This window comes from Pseudorasbora parva, chromosome 19, assembly GCF_024679245.1.
Source record: "Pseudorasbora parva isolate DD20220531a chromosome 19, ASM2467924v1, whole genome shotgun sequence".
NCBI lineage: Eukaryota > Metazoa > Chordata > Actinopteri > Cypriniformes > Gobionidae > Pseudorasbora > Pseudorasbora parva.
The window spans coordinates 2,113,168-2,135,829 of record NC_090190.1 but is presented as its reverse complement, the minus strand read 5'-3'; the positions used below and the strand labels follow the sequence as shown (position 1 = coordinate 2,135,829).

General features: G+C 40.2%; 1 protein-coding gene across 3 annotated transcripts in view; it reads right to left on the bottom strand.

The window, feature by feature from the left end:
• Nucleotides 1-22,662, bottom strand: part of samd12 (sterile alpha motif domain containing 12) — a 145,278-nt gene that overhangs the window by 56,886 nt on the left and 65,730 nt on the right. The window contains exons 4-6 of one of the 3 annotated variants that reach the window (XM_067425087.1): nt 20,029-20,169; nt 13,310-13,377; nt 12,525-13,225 (exon numbers count right to left, since the gene is read on the bottom strand). In XM_067425087.1, the coding sequence (XP_067281188.1) occupies nt 13,091-13,225; nt 13,310-13,377; nt 20,029-20,169 (344 nt within the window). In that variant the 3' untranslated portion in view covers nt 12,525-13,090. Of the gene's footprint in view, nt 1-12,524; nt 13,226-13,309; nt 13,378-20,028; nt 20,170-22,662 lie in introns of those variants that run through there. The other 2 variants (XM_067425086.1, XM_067425088.1) reach the window with 2 other exon arrangements.

Here is a 22,662-nt window from a genome sequence, read left to right as displayed (position 1 = left end):
AGGAAATTGTAAGAGATACAGCAGGAGACACTTATCGTAAAGACATCCAAGTCTTTGTGCGGCATGCAATGTGCAAACAGAGAATATTAAATTAAGACTCGGAGCACGGAGGCTGTTTTCATACATTAACGGTAAATAACACACCATTGCTTCCGTCATGACCAGCACCTAAGCTGTTGATTTTGAACCACACAATGCTTTTTTCTGCCAGATGCTGGCAACTGTTAGATACGCTGCACAGTCTGTAATACATAAAGCAGTAAATTATTATTGTGTTAGATTTCACAGCCTCAGATCTGGAGCAGCTGTACACTCTCGTCTCTAGACCAACTGCAATGCATTAAAAAGCTGAGATTGGCATCAAAACGGCTTGTCAGTATTTAAGAATGATGAGCAAATTAATTACCAGGTACACTGTCAAAAAATTTGCACTAAGTGTACGTTTAGGGGTTCAACAACTGGTTTTGGAGGCAGTGCCGTTAAAACGACAACTTTGCACCTCAGCAACCCATGAAAGGTGCATTTAGTATGACCCTTAAATTACTACTATGATCTTGTACGAGTTAATAAGGTACATAGTTGTCCTTTTAATGGCGCTGCAGTGACAAGCTGCACATTTTTCTGAGTGTTTAATTTTTGAATTGTCCTGTGCATATAATAGCAGATAAGAGCAGATTGACATCTGTAAAAATAGCAATAAACCCCAAAAGATTACTCATGTTTACATGTGTTAATGATGTGAATAATAGGGATGGATGGATGGATGGATGGATGGATGGATGGATGGATGGATGGATGGATGGTAGAATGATAAATAGATGAATGGATGGAACGATACGTAGAAGGACAGAATGATAGAACAATAGATGGATGATAGATAGAATTATGGATGGATAGATATAATGATGGATAGAATAACAGACTTATAGAACAGATACAATAAAAAATATGGATAGATAGATAGATAGAACAATGGACAGATAGATAGATAGATAGATAGATAGATAGATAGATAGATAGATAGATAGATAGATAGATAGATAGAACAATGGACGGAAAAATAGATAGAACAATGGACAGAAAAATAGATAGAACAATGAACGGATAGATAGATAGAACAATGGACGGATAGATAGATAGAACAATGGACAGATAGATAGATAGAACAATGGACAGATAGATAGATAGATAGATAGATAGATAGATAGATAGATAGATAGATAGATAGATAGATAGATAGATAGATAGATAGATAGATAGATAGATAGATAGATAGATAGATAGATAGATAGATAGATAGATAGATAGATAGATAGATAGATAGATGTAGAGAGTGAACAATAAAATGGATGGATGGAACTTTATATAATAATGGATGGGTGGACAGACAGACAGACAGACAGACAGATGGATGGACGAGATGGATGGATGAGATAGACGGACGGACGGACAGAGAGATAGATGATGGATGGATGGATGGACGGACAGACAGACGGATGGATGGACGGACAGAGGGACAGACGGATAGATAGATGGACGGACGAGATAGATAGATAGATAGCTAGATAGATGGACGGACGGACAAAAGGATGGATGGACAGACGGACAGATGGATGGACAGATAGATAGACGGATGGATAGATGGATGGATGGATGGATGGATGGATGGATGGATGGACGGACGGACGGACAGACAGAGATAGACGGATGGACAGATGGATAGATGGACAGACGGACGGACGGATGGACGGATAGACAGATAGATAGACAGATAGATAGACAGATAGATAGATAGATAGATAGATAGATAGATAGATAGATAGATAGATAGATAGATAGATAGATAGATAGATAGATAGATAGATAGATAGATAGATAGATAGATAGATAGATAGATAGATAGATAGATAGATAGATATATAGATAGATAGATAGATAGATAGATAGATATTGACTGTAATAGATCACTCGTGTTTATATGCTAATGAGAACATGTTAACTGCAGTTTTTTCTTACTTCTGTAAATTTCACTTGGGTTATAGAAATGATCCGAATGGTGAATCTATGGCATCAATTTAAGAATGATCAGATATTTGTACTGGAAAACAAGACAAAAATACTGAAGAGGCTGCCGATCTACACAAAAAGCCCTAAATACTACAACACGTGATATTACATATCATATCATAGCATGAGCGTAGAAACTGTCAGAACAACTGGGCTAATCTATTGCCTGCGACTGGGGCGGGATAATGACCCATCCATCACAGGTTTATTGGAGCACGATTGGCTGAAAGAAGGCACCATCTGTGCTCCTCCGTCTGGCCTCCGTCAGAACAGGTGACGGCAGCATCGCTCCTTCTGCTTCTCATCATCTCGCTCTCAGCCAAAGCGCAACATCTCAACGCTAACAGGGCCGTAAAATATGAGCATCTCTCGCCAGGCTGAGCCCACGCTCGTGTGGACGGATCACTCAACGAGGAAACATCTGAGGTGGAAAGAGGAAGCACAGCTCTTACTTCTGCGGCCTTCTCCGTTATCAGGACGAGAGGGAGGTGAGCAATTAACATGGGTAATTACATAAGGGGATGACAACAAGATGGAGTGAGAGGGAGAAAGGAGGGAGTGTGCACTGCATAAAAATGTCTTCATCAGTGTTTATGTAAGGCTAAAGACAAGAACAAACTGCCACTGGACTAAGAACACTGCATTTGTTGCAAGATATATTCTTTGAAAAGTCTTGGTATTTTCATTTTGATACAGAATTTTTCTGTTTTTAAGGATGTTTGGATATTATTATATTAAACTACACAAAGATAGAACTTTACAGCACAGTCTAGACACTGTGATAGACAGAACGATAGATGGGTTGATTTACAATACGATTGATAGATAGAACAATAGAACGACAGACAGACAGATAGATAGATAGAACAATATATAAAGAACGATGGATGGATAGAATGATGAATGGATAGAATATGGGTTGATTTACAATACAATTGATAGGTAGAACAATAGAAAGAACGATAGAACAATATATATAAAAGGTCATGGTAATATAAGAATATCCTGTAAGTTTTCAGAGCTGAAAACAAGTCAAAGAAAAGCTTTTATAGACACCAGACCCAGAAACGATCGTGAGCTTCATACTGACGTCAGTGTGCAACGAATCACACACCTCTATAGCGCCTCTAATCCAGTAGCCCCGCCCACCGACTCATCTAATCCAGTAGCCCCGCCCACCGACTCATCTAATCCAGTAGCCCCGCCCACCGACTCATCTAATCCAGTAGCCCCGCCCACCGACTCATCTAATCCAGTAGCCCCGCCCGCCGACTCATCTAATCCAGTAGCCCCGCCCACTGACTCATCGAATGCAGTAGCCCCGCCCACCGACTCATCGAATGCAGTAGCCCCGCCCACCGACTCATCTAATCCAGTAGCCCCGCCCACCGACTCATCTAATGCAGTAGCCCCGCCCACCGACTCATCGAATGCAGTAGCCCCGCCCACCGACTCATCTAATCCAGTAGCTCCGCCCACCGACTCATCGAATGCAGTAGCCCCGCCCACCGACTCATCTAATCCAGTAGCCCCGCCCACCGACTCTTTAGGTGTGTTCGACAACGGCTGCGGCTGGATGCATGCGATCGGCGAGAGTAGCCGAGTGTAGGCGGGGAGGAGCTGCAAACGGAGATGTGAAGTCGGACACTTTCTGCTTCTCGTGGTGCGTTTGCAAACTTTATCACAGCTGAAGTTAAATAAATGCAGGATTTCTTAAATACACAGATGTTTCAAATGATATTTTCATCCAATACTTTATGTACTGTTTAATAAAGCGTCTGTTTGGACAAGATTAAAGGTTCAACATATAAATACACTATCAATGAAGTGTTGTCAACGTTTTTTATCAGTTTTAGTTTGATAAACATGACAATATAACATCGCGACTACATGAAAAGAGGTTTTACTGTTATAAATAAATGATTTGTGAGCATTAGTGTAAAATAAGGTTTTAGAATAAACACGAAACACGTGGTCGCTGTCATGCGGTGAATCCGGGCCAATCGTGGATCAGCTGTGTCGTCATCAGAGCTCGAGCAGCCTCCTGCAGCCACCCTTGAGAATCTGCAGCGGCTGCATCAGCCGGCTGCTCTCGAATCGCTCTCGCGGTACTTTGTTGACATACGTCACAGTCACGTGCCGTCGGCGCTGTCTCAAGTCGGACAAAATTTCTAACCGGCATGCACTGCTTCAAGTCAGCCGCTGATCGGTCTGCGCATCGCTAGGGGAAGTCGAACAAGCCTATTGAATCCAGTAGCCCCGCCCACCGACTCATCTAATCCAGTAGGCCCACCCACCACCCGCCGAACGTGTATGTGTGTGCGAGCGCTTATACCGTCCGATCGTGCGGGCTATGTGTAATATAAAAATAATAGTCCAATCAATCACTGTTCGTTGAGAAATAAATAATTGTGTTTGTTTGATAAAGACGTTTACAAGCCCTGTGATCGAGAAAATCATTCTGGTTGCTTCTCCCTCATTCTCTCCTCTCCCTGAACTGACAGCTGAGCTGAGCTCATTAAATATGCAAATCTTCTCCAATCCTAGCCGTGGGCGTTTACTTCCAAGTCTCCAGTGACACGCCCATCAGAACCCAGCGAACGCTGGAGAGAGCCTCAAAACCAGTGTAGAGGATAGCCTATTACTGATTAGTTATGATTTTTTTGAAAGTAAAAATCACACAAACGTCATTAGTAGACTTCAGACAACAGTATAACATTTTTTTAAAAAGCCAGTTCATGACACCTTTAATACTAAAAGAATGAATTATATTAATTATGAATTTGTTAATCAGCATTTTAGTTATTTTTTAAGCCTAAAAGCTTCAATCCCTGCATTTAAAAAAAACAACCTAATAATCTACATTGTTTATCACAGAAGTCGGTCAGTCGCGGGTTTAGAGACGCATGAAACATCCTCATACTTCCCTTTAAGAGATTTGAAGATCTCCTTCCTCCAAAAAATGATTTTTAAAAGGAAGATTTGGCTTTAACAGTTGGTTTCCCCAACTGCAGACAATAATCACGTCTCATGGCGCTCGCCCAGAGAGGGGGGAAAGGGACATTTTGGCAGGCAATTAAATGTGTAATAGCACCAATTATAGTTAATGATGGATTGTTGATTCTTGGGAGAAGGGATGGATGATGGGATGTGTGTGCCGGCGCAGCAGGGAGAGTGTGTTCAATAGTTCGGTGAAAGGCTACAATCAGACTCAATGAAAAACAAGAGGTGGAGCACCTGTGCTGACGGAGGAGAATAATCAGCTCAGCTTGTTCAAAACGCTGCGGATCTCAGAAGGAACGCGTCCGAATTAACGCCATTTATCCAGTCAGCTCAAACAAGAGGTCAGCGCTTCACGGTCCTTTCACTTGCACTCTCAGCTCCACTTTAGACGAGGGGAAAGAGAGATGGCTGAAGAACGCCTGCCTTCATCCGACAATGCTTTCTCAAAGCCGTTTGATGCACAGATGATACTGGAAGCAAAACCACATTTAATGCACTTCATCTCCAGAAAGGACCGGGATCTGGGCGACTATTTCACTATAAACATCTGATCTGATTAATAAATGGGTCAACAGATTATCCCAGTCATATCTCACGGCAAAAAGAGTGAATAAACAGAATTAAGACTATCTGAAAACCATTACAACTATGAAGCATGGATGGATGGATGGATGGATGGATGGATGGAGAGATGGATGGAGAGATGGATGGAAAGATGGATGGATGGATGCAGAGATGCAATGACAGATGGATGGAGAGATGGAATGACAGATGGATAGACGGGTAGATGGAACGATAGAATGATAGATGATAGATGGATGGATGGACGGATGCATGGACGGACAGACGGACGGACGGACGGACGGAGAGATGGATGGAAAGATGGATGGATGGAGAGATGGAATGACAGATGGATAGACGGGTAGATGGAACGATAGAATGATAGATGATAGAGGGACGGATGGACGGACAGACAGATAGATAACAAACGATGGATGGATGGATGGATAGATAGAGATATGTAGAGAGTGAACAATAAAATGGATGGATGGATGGATGGATGGATGGATGGATGGATGGAACTTTATATATAAATAAAAAAATGTGTCAGCCTGAAAAATGATAATGTGAAGAGCGCACATTCAAAGTTAAATGTCACTTCACTGCAAAGAAAAAAGGTTTCTTGCTTTTAATTAAAAATCCTTAAGAAAAATTGGGGTCAGAAAAATAAACTTAATCCAAAAGGGAAACCGAGATGATTTATGGAACCCCACTGACAGAGAGATATCTGTTCTGGTTTTAAGAGAAACTCTTTTTTTCCCCAGAACTTTCTCCAGCTCCTCCAGTAAATGTATCCAGCTTTAAGAACTGATATTTATACTGGAAAACGAGACAGAAACACAGAGGTGGAGGATCATCTGTGCAGTGTTTAAACTCAAATAACCCGAGCCTGCAGAAGCAGCTGTGACACTCTATATATAGCAGCAATATTGAGCTGAGTTATGCTTTTTTAAGGTGTAAACAGAGCCAGAGAAACACCTCAGGTACACACACACACACACACACACACTTCAGATCCCGTCACTTTCTGCTCACTCTCAAACACGTCTCCAAACACCTGGGCTAGAAGGAAGGGATGATTGCACCGCGGTTATAGTGTGCACGCTAGTAAAATGTATATACGTAAATGAATATGGTAATCATGCAGTACCAAAGTATAAATACTACATAGGCAGATACACCATTATATTTCCACCACTTTATCTTTTCATAAGCGTGTAATATTCTCTGCAGCATGGCTCAAATTACAGAGCTCAAGAGCCACTTTTAGAAATTGCCAGGCTAGTGAATAAAACGGTCAGGTAAGAGTCATCTTTACAGAAAGGTACGGTAACCTACAATCACAGCTCATCTTATTCATCAGACAAGTCCATCAAAGTGAATTTAATTGTGCAAATCTGCATAAAATGATGTGCTACCAGTATGCTAGCTTTCCACTTCAAGTCATGGGCGTCGGAAGAAAATAAATAAAAATGTGGGTGGGTCTTCCACCAGACAAAATATTACTGGAGTAGAGGCCATTTACATGTTTTTTTTTACTCTCATAGAATTGTTACCCATTCACATGCATTATGACTGGCAGACTGCAATGGTTGAGTTAAAAATCTTTATTTGTGTTCTACTGAAGAAACAAACACACCTACATGTTGTACGCACTGGGTGTCAGCAGATAAACATCACATTTTCATTTTTGGGTGTACTATCGCTTTAAAGGTGGGGTAAGTGATATTGCAAAAATGCTTTATAAAAGTACCAAAACAAACTGGAAGCCAATCAGCAGTAAGGGGCGTGTCTACTAATGACGGGGAGAAGATTAAAGATTAAAGGAGTCCTTCAGCGCTGGGAAGATGAATCTGTATTTAAACTGGGTCATTAATGTAGTAGAAATGTGAAATTATTTTTGAATTTGGTGCCTTCTAGACTGAGAAAAGACAGAAAATGTATTTTTGTCTCATGGGGATGAAAGACTACAATTCCCAGAATGCTTCGCTGCCCTACGAGGCCCATCCCAAAGCCACCGCTACTGAAACACTTTCCCATCGCTTATCATCTTCATAAAATCAGTTCAGTTAGAGAACACACTAAAAACTGAAGGTGTGTGTTCAATATAATGTGATTTAGCCGCTGAGCGAGTGTCACAGCACTAACGCTGCAGGAGTCAGATTATATTCACCGTGATCAATGAGCTGAATGAGCTCTCGTGATGAAAGCTGAGGTAAACATTCACAGCGCGTGTTCAGTCTGGAGCGTTTTCAGTTCATGCCTTCGGAAGCTTAACTTTCATAGAAATATATTTGAGAAGTTAAAACACTTCCATTGCTCCTAATAGCTCCGTTTAGATGAATGCCTGCAGCTGAGCTGAGCTGTGAGTGTGATCTCCATCACCCATCCGCGGTTTGAAAACATGAGGAAATATCTCCCTCCGCTGGCTGTAGTCTTCAGCCTCTGGACAAAAATTGCTCCAATGATGCACATTGACGCTATTTGCGTCAAGAGTAATTTTTCCATAAATACAATGCATAAATCTCTTGTTTTGGGGGGATATGGGGGGGGGGGGGGGAGTATACTGATTCAAGGCCATATGCTAATCGCTGAAGTAACCCTATTATATTATATATATATATTTCTCATTAACAGGCCTCTGTGGAGCAGGGCAGATCTTGGACTTTAATGCCCACAGTATTGATCCTGCTGACGAGATCCACGGCCGATTGCTGGGAAACTCACTGCATGGCAGCGGACAGTGTGTGTCTGCACGGTTATGTTTTGAGCGAGTGTATCTGCGAGAGCATCTTGGCGTCGGCCGGCCGGAGAGCTCGTGGTTTTGCTCTGCAGATGGGAGGGTGCAGACAGAGCGGAACCGGCCGATGCGTTTTTAATGGCACTGCTGCTCTCTGGAAACTGATGGACGAGGCTCCACGCTGTGAAACTCAAACCTCCAGCCGGTTCATTTCTGATTTCTAATCCAGCCAATTCTACGCTGCGCCTCTTTATTGACCGGATGGCTGCACCTGACAAACCTCCAGGGGAAATCTTCCCATTTGCACAGATTTATCAGTATGGAGCTGACCATTGTTACCGCTTTGGTGGATCAGTTTGTCAGTATTTTTTTGGAATATAATTTTATTTACAGTATGAGGAATTACTCTTGCATATTGTCATCTTTATGTTTTATCAATGCCCTACCATGAAAAGTCACAGTCAGTTTTTTTGAACGGTTTCTTCTGCTCACCAAGGCCACAGTAAATATATTACGGTTTAAATAATCAGTTCTCTATGTGAATATATAGTAAAGTGTGATGTATTCCTGTGATCAAAGCTGAATTTATCATCATTCCTCCAGTCTTCAGATCTCATATGAGGATCTGATGATCAACACTAGAACCGCCACGACAGATTTAATAAAATATTCAAGTCTTACAGTCATTGGGTCTCAATCATGAAATGTTCGTAATTATATCAGCAAGTTCAGAGTAATTTGTGCTTAAAACCTTTATGAAAATTCTCCTCTGGATTCACAAACGCTTTGTATACCACGATTCAGTAGTTAAACCTGTGTATATTAATTAATTCCAAAAATTCGTATATAGGACGTGCTTGCATGCTAATTCATAATTTGCATAATCCCGCCCCTGAGTTACAACTGCAAATGACGTGACGCTGAGGAATCTTCTGGACTTCCTTTCTCAGGTTTGGCTCCAGTATTTAGCATAAATGTTTAAAGACACTAGTTGGCCATAAGCCTAGCAATAAACATTTAATTATTGTGCATCCACCAAAGCATTTTAAGCCAGCTAAAAAATGTCTGGTGCTCTCAAGCTGGTGGCGCGCAATGTTTTTCCAGCTATCGAATTGCTAGAAAATCCATGGCATTAATGTGTTACAATCATCTCATTTTTAAGAATATTACTGAATATAAAAATGCAATAACCACCAATATTAAAGGTAGGATAAGTGTTATTTCAAAAAGGACTCGGCCCGAGTGGAATAACAAACTTGTAGCCAATCAGCAGGTAAGGGGCGTGTCTACGGTGAGAAGAGAGGCTCAGTGCGCATCATTATTCAAAACACACGAGTCACACAGGACGGACATTAGCCACGAAAGAACTAATATATGCTGCTTTTGCTTGAATATGCTCGTGTCATGTTCGCTTGTTTGTCCATTTGCGATCGTACTGTCGCTCACTTCAGCGATGATAAAGACCCGTTCATTTCCACACCCTATGGAGCATCTAAATCTCCTCAGTGTTTCAAGGTTTCAAGCGTCAGCACACAAAATGTGTCCGACAGGTAAGATACTATACTCCTAATATACCAGAATGTTTGTTTCATCTTTACATCTATTACCCATCCGGTCATAATTGTAATATGTCGTTAGCTGGACTGTCGGCTCGTGTACTATTTGTTCATGAGAACGGTTTGTGTTTTTGTGATGGAAGGGGTGACTTTTTCATTGAATATTCGACCTGTTACACAGATTCTGCCGTAGTCACTGCCTGGGTTACGTATGTGTGGGGCGGAGCTATCAATATAGGGCCGAGACCCTTTTGGGGGTAGGGGCGTGTCTGTTTTGTTGATTTGAAATATCAACAGCGGTTACCAGATATCACTTACCCCACCTTTAACTAATATTAACATGTGGGTTGATTGGTCGGTGTAGTATTTGTCCCGCCTTCTCCACTGTGATTGGACGGCTGGGTAAAAACGTGACCATGACGAGCACGGCCTATTACCCAAAGTAAAAAAAAAAAAAGAAAAAGAAAGAATGGTCAAATGACCTCATGAAATATTAGTATGGTACATTGTGCATCTAAATGTCATCAGCTTATTCCTTTATTTTTCCGCGCTGTGTTTGCACAACGTGTCGACTTACTGTAACAGTCCCACAACACATGACCAAATGAAAATTTGCCTTCTTAAATATCTTCAAACTTTTGAATAATTCCTTTTTTTTGTGCATTTTTTATCGTGTTTTGTTTGCTACTGTGTTGCTATTTATTATTAGTCTGTCCGTTTCCACACAAAAAAACTTGTTTCCAATCTATGATGTAATGAATAAAACAGTTTTTATGATTACCCCAAGTGTATTGTTTTTGTTCCTAATCAAACTATAAATGATACAACTAAACAAAAAATTAATTAGGTGAAACTGTCGTTGCATCATACATTCATTGTGGTGAATTATTATTGCTCTTTATTGTCTATTTAGGGTATTTTAAATAACATGGGTTCTCTTAATATATGATTATTATAATATTACCCCACCCAAATATGTAGATTTCCTTCTAATTCTCGTCATTGCCGACTGGTTTAGCCCATTTTCACCAAAAAGTGATTAGTGAAGCCTGCTTTACGGGACAAAAACATAGTTAATGACTAAAAATAATAATTTCATGACATTACTTTGTGAAGACAGTGGCATAACACGCGTTTTAGCCATACCAAAACAGCAATCACGTGCATGGGTACATTTACCCACTGACGGGTTAAGTGTTAAGAATCTTTTATGATTATAAGACCATGATATTTATTTTAAGATTCCTTGATTAAAACAGCATTTATTTTAGAAAATTATAAATGTCTTTACCGACAATTTTGAACAATTTAAAGGGTTACTTCAGCGATTAGCATATGGCTTTGTATCATTAGAAACCCTGGAGTATATTCAAATGATTGTGCTTCCCCCCCTCATATCCCCCTGAGACAAGAGATTTATGCATTTTCTTTCTGGAAAAATTCCTCCTATGATGCAAATTGACGGTATTTGCATCATTGGAGGAATGTTTGCCCAAAGGCTTAAGACTCCAGCCAGCAGAGGGAGCCATTTCCACATGTTTTGAACTCGCGCATGAGGGATGGAGATCACACTCACAGCTCAGCTAGGCACTCATTTAAACTGAGCTATGGTGAGCAATGTAAGTCTTCTAACTTCTCAAATTAATTTCTATGAAAGTTAAGCTTGCAAAGGCATGAACTGAAACGCGCCAGACTGAACATGCGTTGTGAATGTATGCCGCGAGTGTAGTCGCGATTACCTCAGCGCTCATCACGAGAGCTCATCAGCTCATTTATCTCACTCCTGCAGTTAGTGCTCAGTACTGTGATACTCGCGGCGACTCGATTGTTATATTGAACACACACGTTCAGTTTTTAATTGTAGTTTCTTCTCTAACTCAGTCACAGTAATCCAGTAGCGGTGGCTTTGGGAATGGCCTCACAGGGCAGCGAAGCATTCTGGGAATTGTAGTCTTTCATCCCCATGAGACAAAAATACATTTTCTGTCTTTTCTCAGTCTAGAAGGTACCAAATTAAAAAATATTTTCACATTTCTACTACATTAATGACCCAGTTTAAATACAGATTCATCTTCCCAGCGCTGAAGTACCCCTTTAATGCTTGCTGAACGTTAGTGTATGCATTTATACTATTATATTACTTTTATGAGTTACACTTTATTTTAAGGTGTCCTTGTAATGTTGTAATTATACGTTTGAGTACTGAGCAATATTAATTAACTATGTGTACTTACTACAGTTGCAAATGTTGCAGGATTTTGGGGAAATTTTCAGGAACATTTGGAACGTTTCTGGAAATCTACCAGAAATGTTCAGCCCCTTTGCAACCTTAGTACTTACTATAGGGTTTTAGGTTTGTTGTAGAGTTTGTTGCATGTAATTATGCATAATTTATAGTTATTACTAGATGTAACTTGTTGGACACAGACATAAAAAGGTAACACTTTATTGTACAATTATTATAGTCCTTTTTATGTGAAGTTAAAGGAGGTATAAAGTAGAATTAGATATATGACATACAGTATGGCCATGACATGTACAAGATATCAGTGGCTTCCTCTCTCAAAAAATGCATATAGTGCATACATATATTTCATATTTTCCCACATTTCCAGCACTGCTCAGGGACAAAGCTGTCCACATGTCATCTTTTTTCTCTATCGTAGTCTCAAGCTTGCTTTCATTGCACATGCTTCAGTGCTTCTCAGTCCTTGAAACACTAACATGCACATAAACACGCAAACACATTGCCGTTTCCTTTTTTTCCGAGGGATTTCGTGACCTCTCCGTGACCTTGGCATTCACAGCCCATAATGCACGGCGCTGGAAGATGCGGAGAAGAGCAAAGCTAAATGGCACAGCTAAGATTAGCCCTGCAGTTCTGATACAGAACATGGAGACTGAAGTGGACATAAAGCTCAGGATTCTCATGTCAAGGGGATTTTAATCGCTGGTGGGTGGAAGCTGGTGAAAAAATTATGAGAATCATCATAATATACAAAAAAAAAAAAGAGAGAGATGTTCAACTTCAGTGAAGACGGTTTTGCTTGAGAATTGCATGTTAATGAGCAGTGATGGCCAAATGAAAGAACAAATCTAAAGCCTGCCATTGAAGAGCTGCCTGGTGTCTCAGAATCAGATAACTGAGACTCTTCAGGCCTGTTTAACCAACGAAACGGCCCTTTTGGGAGTTGGACGTCTTCCACTCACCAATAGATAAACATTTGTCACCATGCATTTCTTTTGTGAATACTTTTGTTCGTATGAATGGTTGAAAAATGGTTAGCATCGATCCTCCCTGAGGGTAAAAGGAAAATTACTCTCAAATTGATTTTTTAAGAAAGCCGTACTTTATAGACACCACTATTTACACTTACATTACCGTAATGTCTTCTCTTTGTCCGTGTAAGTCAGTGGGGCAGTATCTCTGACTTTGCAGTTCCACATATTCTGAGGATAATTTAACAATTTAATTGAATTAATTTAACAGAAAGCAGCGAACACAAACGCCATCAAACCACCTTTAAAACCCATTAACTCACTACTAGCTGAATTTAATGACTGTTTAATATATTTTTGTATTTCCCTCCCATTCACCTAAATGTTGTTGTCTTCTAATGCAACTTTTCAAATGTATCAAATGTAACTGATGTTCCCAGTGTGTGTGTGTGTGTGTGTTTTAGCTCAAAATACCCCACAGATAATTTTTATAGCATGTTAAAAAGGTAACATTTTTGAGTGTTCAGTGTTTTTGTTTGTGTCCCTTTAAATGCGAATGAGCTGCTGTTCTCCGCCACACACACACACACACATGTTGGTCTATGTGGTTTACAGGGACTCTCCATAGGCGTAATGGTTTTTATACTGTACAAACCGTATTTTCTATCCCCTTACACTGCCCCTAAACCTACCCATCACAGGAAACATTCTGCATATTTACTTTCTCAAAAAAACATCATTTAGTATGTTTTTAAGGCCATTTGATTTATGAGGACATTTGATATGTCCTCATAAACCACATTTATAGTGTAATACCAGTGTAATACCCATGTAGTTATACAAATTTGTGTCCTCATAAACCACATAAACAGGCTCACACACACACACACACACACACACACACACACACACACACACACACACACACACACACACACACACACACACACACACACACACACACTCTTATTATATAGATAAAAACACTAAGGGTGCGTTCACACTTGTAGTTCGGTTCGTTTGATTCGTTTGGTCCGGACCAAAAAACAAAAACAAACATATAGTCCTGGTCCGCTTAGCGTTCACACGGGCATTTTTAACAGCGAACCTAAAGTTACCGAACCAAAGGCTCAGGGCACAACCTGATTGGTCGGCTTATATGACGTAGGAGCTCGCTTACCGAACATTCAAAACAATGCTGTGTGCGGATTACACGCGCAGGCATTTTATGCGTGTACATATGGCATTATTTTTTACCAGAGAACTCATGAAGAGCTCATGAAATGTTCACAACATTCAAAACAATGCTGTGTGCTGGATTAAACGCGATCATTTTATGCATGAAACACATATGGCATTATTTCTACCCGCTGAGAACTCATGAAGAGCTCATAAAATGTTCAAAACATTCAAAACAGCTCCAGGATTTCCTCCGTTGTGCAGAAGAGAGACGGCCGTTCTGTCGTCTGTACCGACTAATGGGCAGCACAGGTCCTCTGATGAGAAGAGCCAGGTTTGCTTTTTGTGAGTTTTTCTAGCATTTTCGAAACATGCTCGTCTGACCAAATATTGATGAGGCTCTTCCTCGTTGCTCCACGTTTGCCCTCTAACGTTAACGTTACTCATGTTTGATACACCGATCTCTCCGCGTCGTCAAATCAGCTGACTATGCGTCTCATCTTGTGACATCACGTCCTGTTTTTGGTCCGTCTACATGTCTTTGGTCCGTGTTGCGTTCAGATATCAGTCGAACCGCACCAGAGTCCGTTTGGAAGCGGATCGAGACCCGTCTTTATAGCGCTCTCGGTCCGCTGGTTTGGTGCGCTCCAGGGTTCGGATGGCAGCGTTCACATGTGTTCAAATGAACCGCACTAAACGAGCAACCGCACCAGGGTTCGTTTTAATCCAACCTAACATGACAAGTGTGAACGCACCCTAAAACATTCATCAAAATATCTTCTTTTTGTGTTCAACAGATCGAATAAAGCTCCTTTCATCAATTCATTTTTGTTCCTTCGAGCTAATTAGAAAGTTTAAATATTAATATTTTAAGTGAAGACTCAAAAAACAAAGCACGAGTCATATATGATTGTACATAACCCATTTTCTAATAATGCCAAACCCTTTTGCGTTCCAGTCAAAATGAGCTGCAAACTCATTCTGGTTTAGATTTGATTGAATATGACTCTCGACTGAGGACTCTATTAAACAACATGTGACTGAATGACAGGAATAATAAGTAGAGTATATTTCTTATACGCATTTTCTTCAGCAAGACTTAATCACATCTTCCCAAACAGGGCTCAGGATGTGTCTCTTCTGGGATTGCCTGGGAAGGAAATTAAAAAATGAAATTAATCTGACCTTCTGGAGAAGAGGAAGGGTTCCTCGAAGCGCTGTAAAATAATGATACCAATCTTCACCTTTTCCCACCGAGACCCCAAGAGAGGGGACTACTGAGAGCGCTTTACTCCTTAGAGTGCGCACACACACACACACACACACACACACACACACACACACACACACACACACACACACACACACACACACACACACACACACACACACACACACACACACACACACACACACACACACACACACACACACACACACACACACACACACACACACACACACACACGCACACACACGCACACACACACACGCACACACACACACGCACAAACACACACGCACACACATCATAACTATACTAGGCCTATAAATTAAATTACAAGATAAAATGTATGAAATATCTCTAAAATCTAAAAATTATATTTGACTATAATTTACATTAACAATATATAGAAGCATAAACAATATATAAATTATATTTATAATAACAAATACAAATATTTAATTATTTAAATATTTTTTTAATTGTGTGTGTGTGTGTGTGTGTTTTTTCCAATTTTCTAAAACTATTAAAAAAAATACTAAACCCTTAACTTAAAAAAAAATCAAAACCTAAAATATACAAATAAAAAAACGGATTCACAATATGAATAAAATATGAATACAATTCTAACAGTATGTCAATGATGCTAAAATAACACTGCTGTAAAAGTACCAGATGATAAAGGTTTTCTAATCAATTAGGCAAAAACAAAAACAAAAAAAAACAATAATGTGAAATTATCAATAAAACACTTTCACCAAAATTACGTCACAATTCACCACAAGCGTCACAGAGCGTGGCATTAATAAATCATTAATAACATGAACTCAACCCTCATTTAAAGTGTGTGTTCCTGGTCACTTTCGCTCTGATAAATGAGCTTTGCTGGATTAATAAACTCGCTGTCCAACTTTCTAGACGGCGGCCAATTTAAAACCTGTATAACAACCTCTGAAACCTCACCCCGTCAAGACACGTGTATGCAATAATTCATAATCCGTGCAATAACCTCTATGATTCTGGCCTCTTTTTGAATTAAAATGAATCTGATGTTTTGTGGAATTCACCAAGACTGTCGAATCACAAAACCGAGAAAAAAGAAAGAAGTCACTCTTTCGTTTCTGAGCTGCCTGATTCATAAACAGCTATTTTTATCATAACAGTGTAGATGTTTTTTTGTCTCCCCTGGAGTGGAATATTTGATGTAGCCTAGGAAAACTAATGAAAAACAATTATGACAAAATGATTAGAGCTCAGCAGTTCTTTTTAGTTCTCAAGGTCCATAAACAACTGTACAAGTGAGCCATCTGTTTGGGCTTGTTTGGCATCTATGGATGGGTTTAATTCTGTATTGATTTCCTGAGTATTTGGGTTCTGGTACTGTCACAGTTGGCAAAATAACAAGTCTGATCTCACTCGGGAGAAAATGTTCAGATACTGCAGATGCCCAACAGACAGAAAAACTGAGTCATTAATGAGTTCACTGTACATCAACATAATATTCACACACACACACACACACACACTCGCTCACTCAAACACTCGCACGCTCAATCGCTCACACACTCACTCGCATGCTCACTGGCACACTCAATCGCTCGCACGCCCAATCGCGCACTCAATCGCTCGCTCAATGGCACACTCAATCGCTCGCTCGCACGCTCACTCAATCGCTCGCTCGCTCAATGGCACACTCAATCGCTCGCTCGCACGCTCACTCAATCGCTCGCTCACTCAATCGCTCGCTCACTCAATCGCTCGCTCACTCAATCGCTCGCTCACTCAATCGCTCGCTCGCTTAATGGCACACTCAATCGCTCGCTCGCACGCTCACTCAATCGCTCGCTCACTCAATCGCTCGCTCGCTCGCTCAATGGCACACTCAATCGCTCGCTCGCACGCTCACTCAATCACTCGCTCACTCAATCGCGCGCTCACTTAATCGCGCGCTCAATCGCTCGCTCACTCAATCGCTCGCTCGCACGCCCAATCGCTCACTCAATGGCGCACTCAATTGCTCGCTCGCACGCTCACTCAATCGCGCGCTCACTCAATCGCTCGCACGCTCAATCGCTCGCTCGCACGCCCAATCGCTCACTCAATAGCGCACTCAATCGCTCGCACGCTCACTCAATCGCTCGCACGCTCAATCGCTTGCTCGCACGCACGCTCAATCGCTCGCTCGCTCAATCGCTCAACCGCTCAACTGCTCGCATGCTCAACCGTTCAACCGCTCGCACGCTCAATCACTCGCTCGCACGATCAAACGCTCGCTTGCTCACTCAATGGCTCGCTCGCACGATCAAACGCTCGCTTGCTCACTCAATGGCTCGCTCGCACGATCAAACGCTCATTCGCTCACACTCAAACGCTCGCTCACACGATAAAACGCTCACACAATCGCTCACTCACTCAAACGCTCGTACGCTCAATCACTCGTACGATTAATCGCTCACACTCAATCGCTCGCACTCAATCGCTCGCACGCTCACTCAATCGCTCGCTCGCATGCTCAATCTCTCGCTCGCACGATCAAACGCTCACACTCAATCGCTCGCTCGCACGATCAAAAGCTCAATCGCTCGCTCGCACGATAAAACACTCACTCAATCGCTTGTACGCTCAATCGCTCGTACGATCAATCGCTCACACTCAATCGCTCGCTCGCACGATCAAATGCTCACTCTATCACTCCCTATCACGCTCTCGCGCTCCCTATCGCGCTCCCTCGCTCTCTCGCGCACACGAGAAGAGGCTTATATTTGTCAGAGGCATGTGAATGTGTCTAAATCACATTTAGTTTCATGAAGTAGAAGACATTGGCTGTTACTGTCCGGTTCACTGTAACTGATAAAGCCTCAGCGGTCCGTGATCTGCCTGGCATTCACAAGATCCAGATTCTAATTATTTTCCCTGCATGGTCCAATGGGCCCTAAAGGTTAATTATTTTCTGTCTACATGATACCGACTGCCAGAGCACAATAAAGCTGTTAGTCGCTGCAGATAGAGCTAATGTCAGACAGTGTGAATCCAAGTGGCCTACAGACCACATGCAGTAAAAGACATCCTGAATCACAATGGGATTATTTTAGAAATGGCTTCTATTTCTGTGACATCGCAACAACATCATACAAAGTATGACAATGATAAGCTCAGGTACTGATTATGAGCTTAAAAGATTTTAATGGGAGCTTGAATATTGTTTAGAGTCAAAACTGAAAGTGACAATTTTGTATTATGTTGACTCCGCCCACACACTCTTCTGGTTTTGGATGCGAGTGCAGTGCGTTTGCAAACTCTGGATGATTTAGTCAGCATCTGTGTGCTGTTCGTTCCCATGCACGTCATTTTTTTTTATTTAGTCTGTATATCAGAAAGAAGAAAAAAAAACAGCAGAGACAGCTGAGGCCTTTACCAAATATTACCTCTCTTTCTCTCATTATTAATCACTAACTCTCTCTTTCAAGGAATGCTTAGTCAGTAAACACAAGAGTTCTGAATCCACACACACACACACACACACACACACACACACACACACACACACAGGTCCTATCTACATGAATGGAGACATTTATTATGATTATATTCAAAAATCTTACAACAATAATTTTCATATACCACATTTTTTCTGCTTCAGTCTGTCCATCTAGCTATTCATCAGGTCCATCTATCACTCTATCATTCCATCCATTCATCTACCATCCATTATCCATCCATCATCCATCCATCCATCAATCTATCATCTATCAATCTATCGTTTTATCCATACATCATCCATCCATCCATCCATCCATCCATCCATCATCTATCAATCTATCGTTTTATCCATATATCATCCATCCATCCATCCATCCATCCATCCATCCATCCATCCACCCATCCATCCACCAATCCATGCATCCACCCATGCATCCATCATCTATCATTCCTTCCATCCACCCACCCTGCCACCCATCCATCCATCCATCCATCCATACATCCACCCACCCATTCATCCATCCACCCATCCATGCATCCATCCATCCATCCATCCATCCATCCATCCATCCACCCACCCATTCATCCATCCATCCATCCATCCATCCGTCCATCCGTCCATCCACCCATGCATCCATCATTCCATCCACCCATACATACATCCATTTATCCATCCAGTTTAAAAAATCTCTTGACAGACTTTGCTTTTCTAGTAAAAAAATACACTTATATGAATTTCTATGAATCCAAAAACGGTTTTGTGTTTTTGTTTTTTTTGTTTTTACTAAACCAAGTGAAAAGACCTCCAGAAGCCAGGACAGGACACCACATACGCTTGACTACACATTTAAAGAAAAAAGAAAAAAGCAGCTTCATAAATCCGGTTGATAAAAGAATAGACTAATCCCTTAATTAACATCTATGAAGGCAGGGTTAAGGTGAAGTACGGGTAATTAATTGAATTGAACCGCATCCGAAGCGAATGGAGATGTGTGTACCTTGCGTGAGCAGCTGAAGGGTTCGCACTTCTTCTCTGACGCGGAGCTGGAGAACCTGCTGGAGGATGAACTGTCTCTGACTCTCCTGCATGATGCCCATACGCTCCAACTTCCTGTCAGTGAGCCTCATCAGAGCCCGACCTGCACACACACACACACACACACACACACACACACGGACATGAACCCAGACCGGGATTTACACTGCAAAAAACACTTCTTACTCAGTATTTTTGTCTTGTTTCTAGTCCAAACATCTAAAAATTCTTAAAACAAGAAGCATTTACTAAACAAGCAAAAGTTGTTGTTTTGTTTTGGGAAAAATAACTCAAATAAGATAAACAATCTGCCAATGGGGTGAGCAGAATAATCTTAAAACAAGACAATTTCTTTTGCTTGTCTAGTAAATGCTTCTTAATGTAAGAATTGTAAAAATGTGTGACTAGAAACAAGACAAAAATACTAAGAAAAGTGTTTTTTGCAGTGTACATTACAAATTGCACATTTGGGAATCATAAAATGGCACAACTCATTTAAATCATATCTGTAAATGTCCTTTATTATCCTGATCCAGAGTATTATAATAACCTACATTACAAGAACCTAACAAGAATATATCGTAATTAGTGAACTAGACTGGATTTTTTTCCTCCAGCTAGACACACGATCAAGGTCAGATGAAGTTCACTGCCATTTTTAATCATCGCCTCACAAATACTCTCCTCATATCTGTGCTGATAAAATTCATAATCGTGCTTGCCATTTGTGCTCAATAACGTTAAAGCCATTGTACGCTCACACTGCGCCTTTAGGTACCCGAGCAGAAAGCAAACTAATGCATTTACACCGCCATGACAATTGTTAATTCGGTTGTTTTTTCGTGAAAGAGAGCAAACATGGTATCATTATCTGCGAAAAGGACGGTATTCAGATTGAGCATGGCACAATTTTGGGTGATTATGCTGCATTATGAGTGTATGCTCGGCTCCTGTCACTCGCTCCAGTAATGGCCGTGTCTTTAAAGCGCAGCATGTCTCCGGTGAAGAGGAAAGTGGTGCATAACTGGAGAAAAATCCTCTAAAAGCCAGCCAAACAAATAATTTCACTGACCCTTACGCACTGGACAACATTTCATGTGGTAACGCAAAAAAAAAAAAGACGCAAATTAAAAGGACAAAGAGGAACTAATAGGAAACATTAGGTAGCACTATTCAGCAGTAAACCACAGCCTGAAAAAAATACAATTATCAGTGAATTACAATAATGGAAAAGGCAAGGGAAAAAAAATGCTGGCTTATTCTTAAAACATGATAAATGGAGAGAGAAAAAATACACTTAAGGAAATATTATGGATGTTTTTCCCTGCTGGCCCATTGGCGTAGATTTCTGCTTTTTATGCCAACTATTTCTGGACTCATCACAAATATGATAAATGCTTTTGTTCCCCTGTAATAATGCTATGTTTTACATGTGTAGTAAATTGATAAATAATAAAGTACTTTAATTTTTAAATTAAGTTGTTATAATATTTTTTTTTAAATAAAAAAATACATATTCATATTCATAAACACAACCGGTCAAAAGTTTTAGAACGGTAAGATTTTTAAATGTTTTTAAAGAAGTCTCTTCTGCTCACCAAGGCTGCATTTATGCTATTTGAATATATTTTAAAATGTCATTTATTCCTGTGATCAAAGCTAAATTTATCATAATTTCTCCAGTCTTGAGTGTCACACGATCCTTCAGAAATTATTCTAATATGGGGATTTACTGCTCAAGAAACATTTATGATGAAAGTTTTCTCAATGTTGAAACAGTTTTTAGGATTTTTTCATGAATACAACGTTCAAAATAACAGCATTGATCTGAAATATAAAGCTTTTGCAAAGTTAAAATATATATTTAAGCTTACACATAAAGCTCCACTGTGTGATATTTTCCCCCATCTAGTGGTGTAAAGGTATATGACCATCCAGTGAATAATAGTTTCTGTTCGTCTCAATTCTGATTTCGTTTTAACTCCTACGGTGGCCGCTTTAGTCCAAGATTAACATGGCAATCCCACTCTTCACATTCGACACGGTGCCATCGAGTGTTTAAAGCGAAAAGCGAAGCTTGAATTTACGGGTATGTCCCTCTTTGGCTACTGTACTTTCAAGATGGAGGAGCAACATGGCGACCGGCATTCGAACCCCTCACCCGTGTGTGTTTTCAATGGCATATTATAAACTTACGAGAATACTTTATTACTTGAAAGAAGGAAATATACATTAATGAGCACATATATTTTTGAAAGAACTAAGTGATTTTAGCTAAGAATAAACTAAAAAAGTTACACAGTGTAGCTTTAATTTATTACTTGTCATTATTATGTTTTAAACAAGTTAATTTAAAATAAATTAATAATACAAAATAAAAATCAAGATATATATAAAGATATTATTCTTTTAAATTAAGTTTAAATATAAATAAAATAAGCAATATTTGAAAACGAATTCAATATAAATTTAAATTATATTTTTAAAAACATTATTATTTGCCAATATACTTCATCTAAAGAAGTATCATAGTTATAAATTGATATAAAACACTATAATTGTTACATTGGTGACATTTCAATCAGCATAATTATTT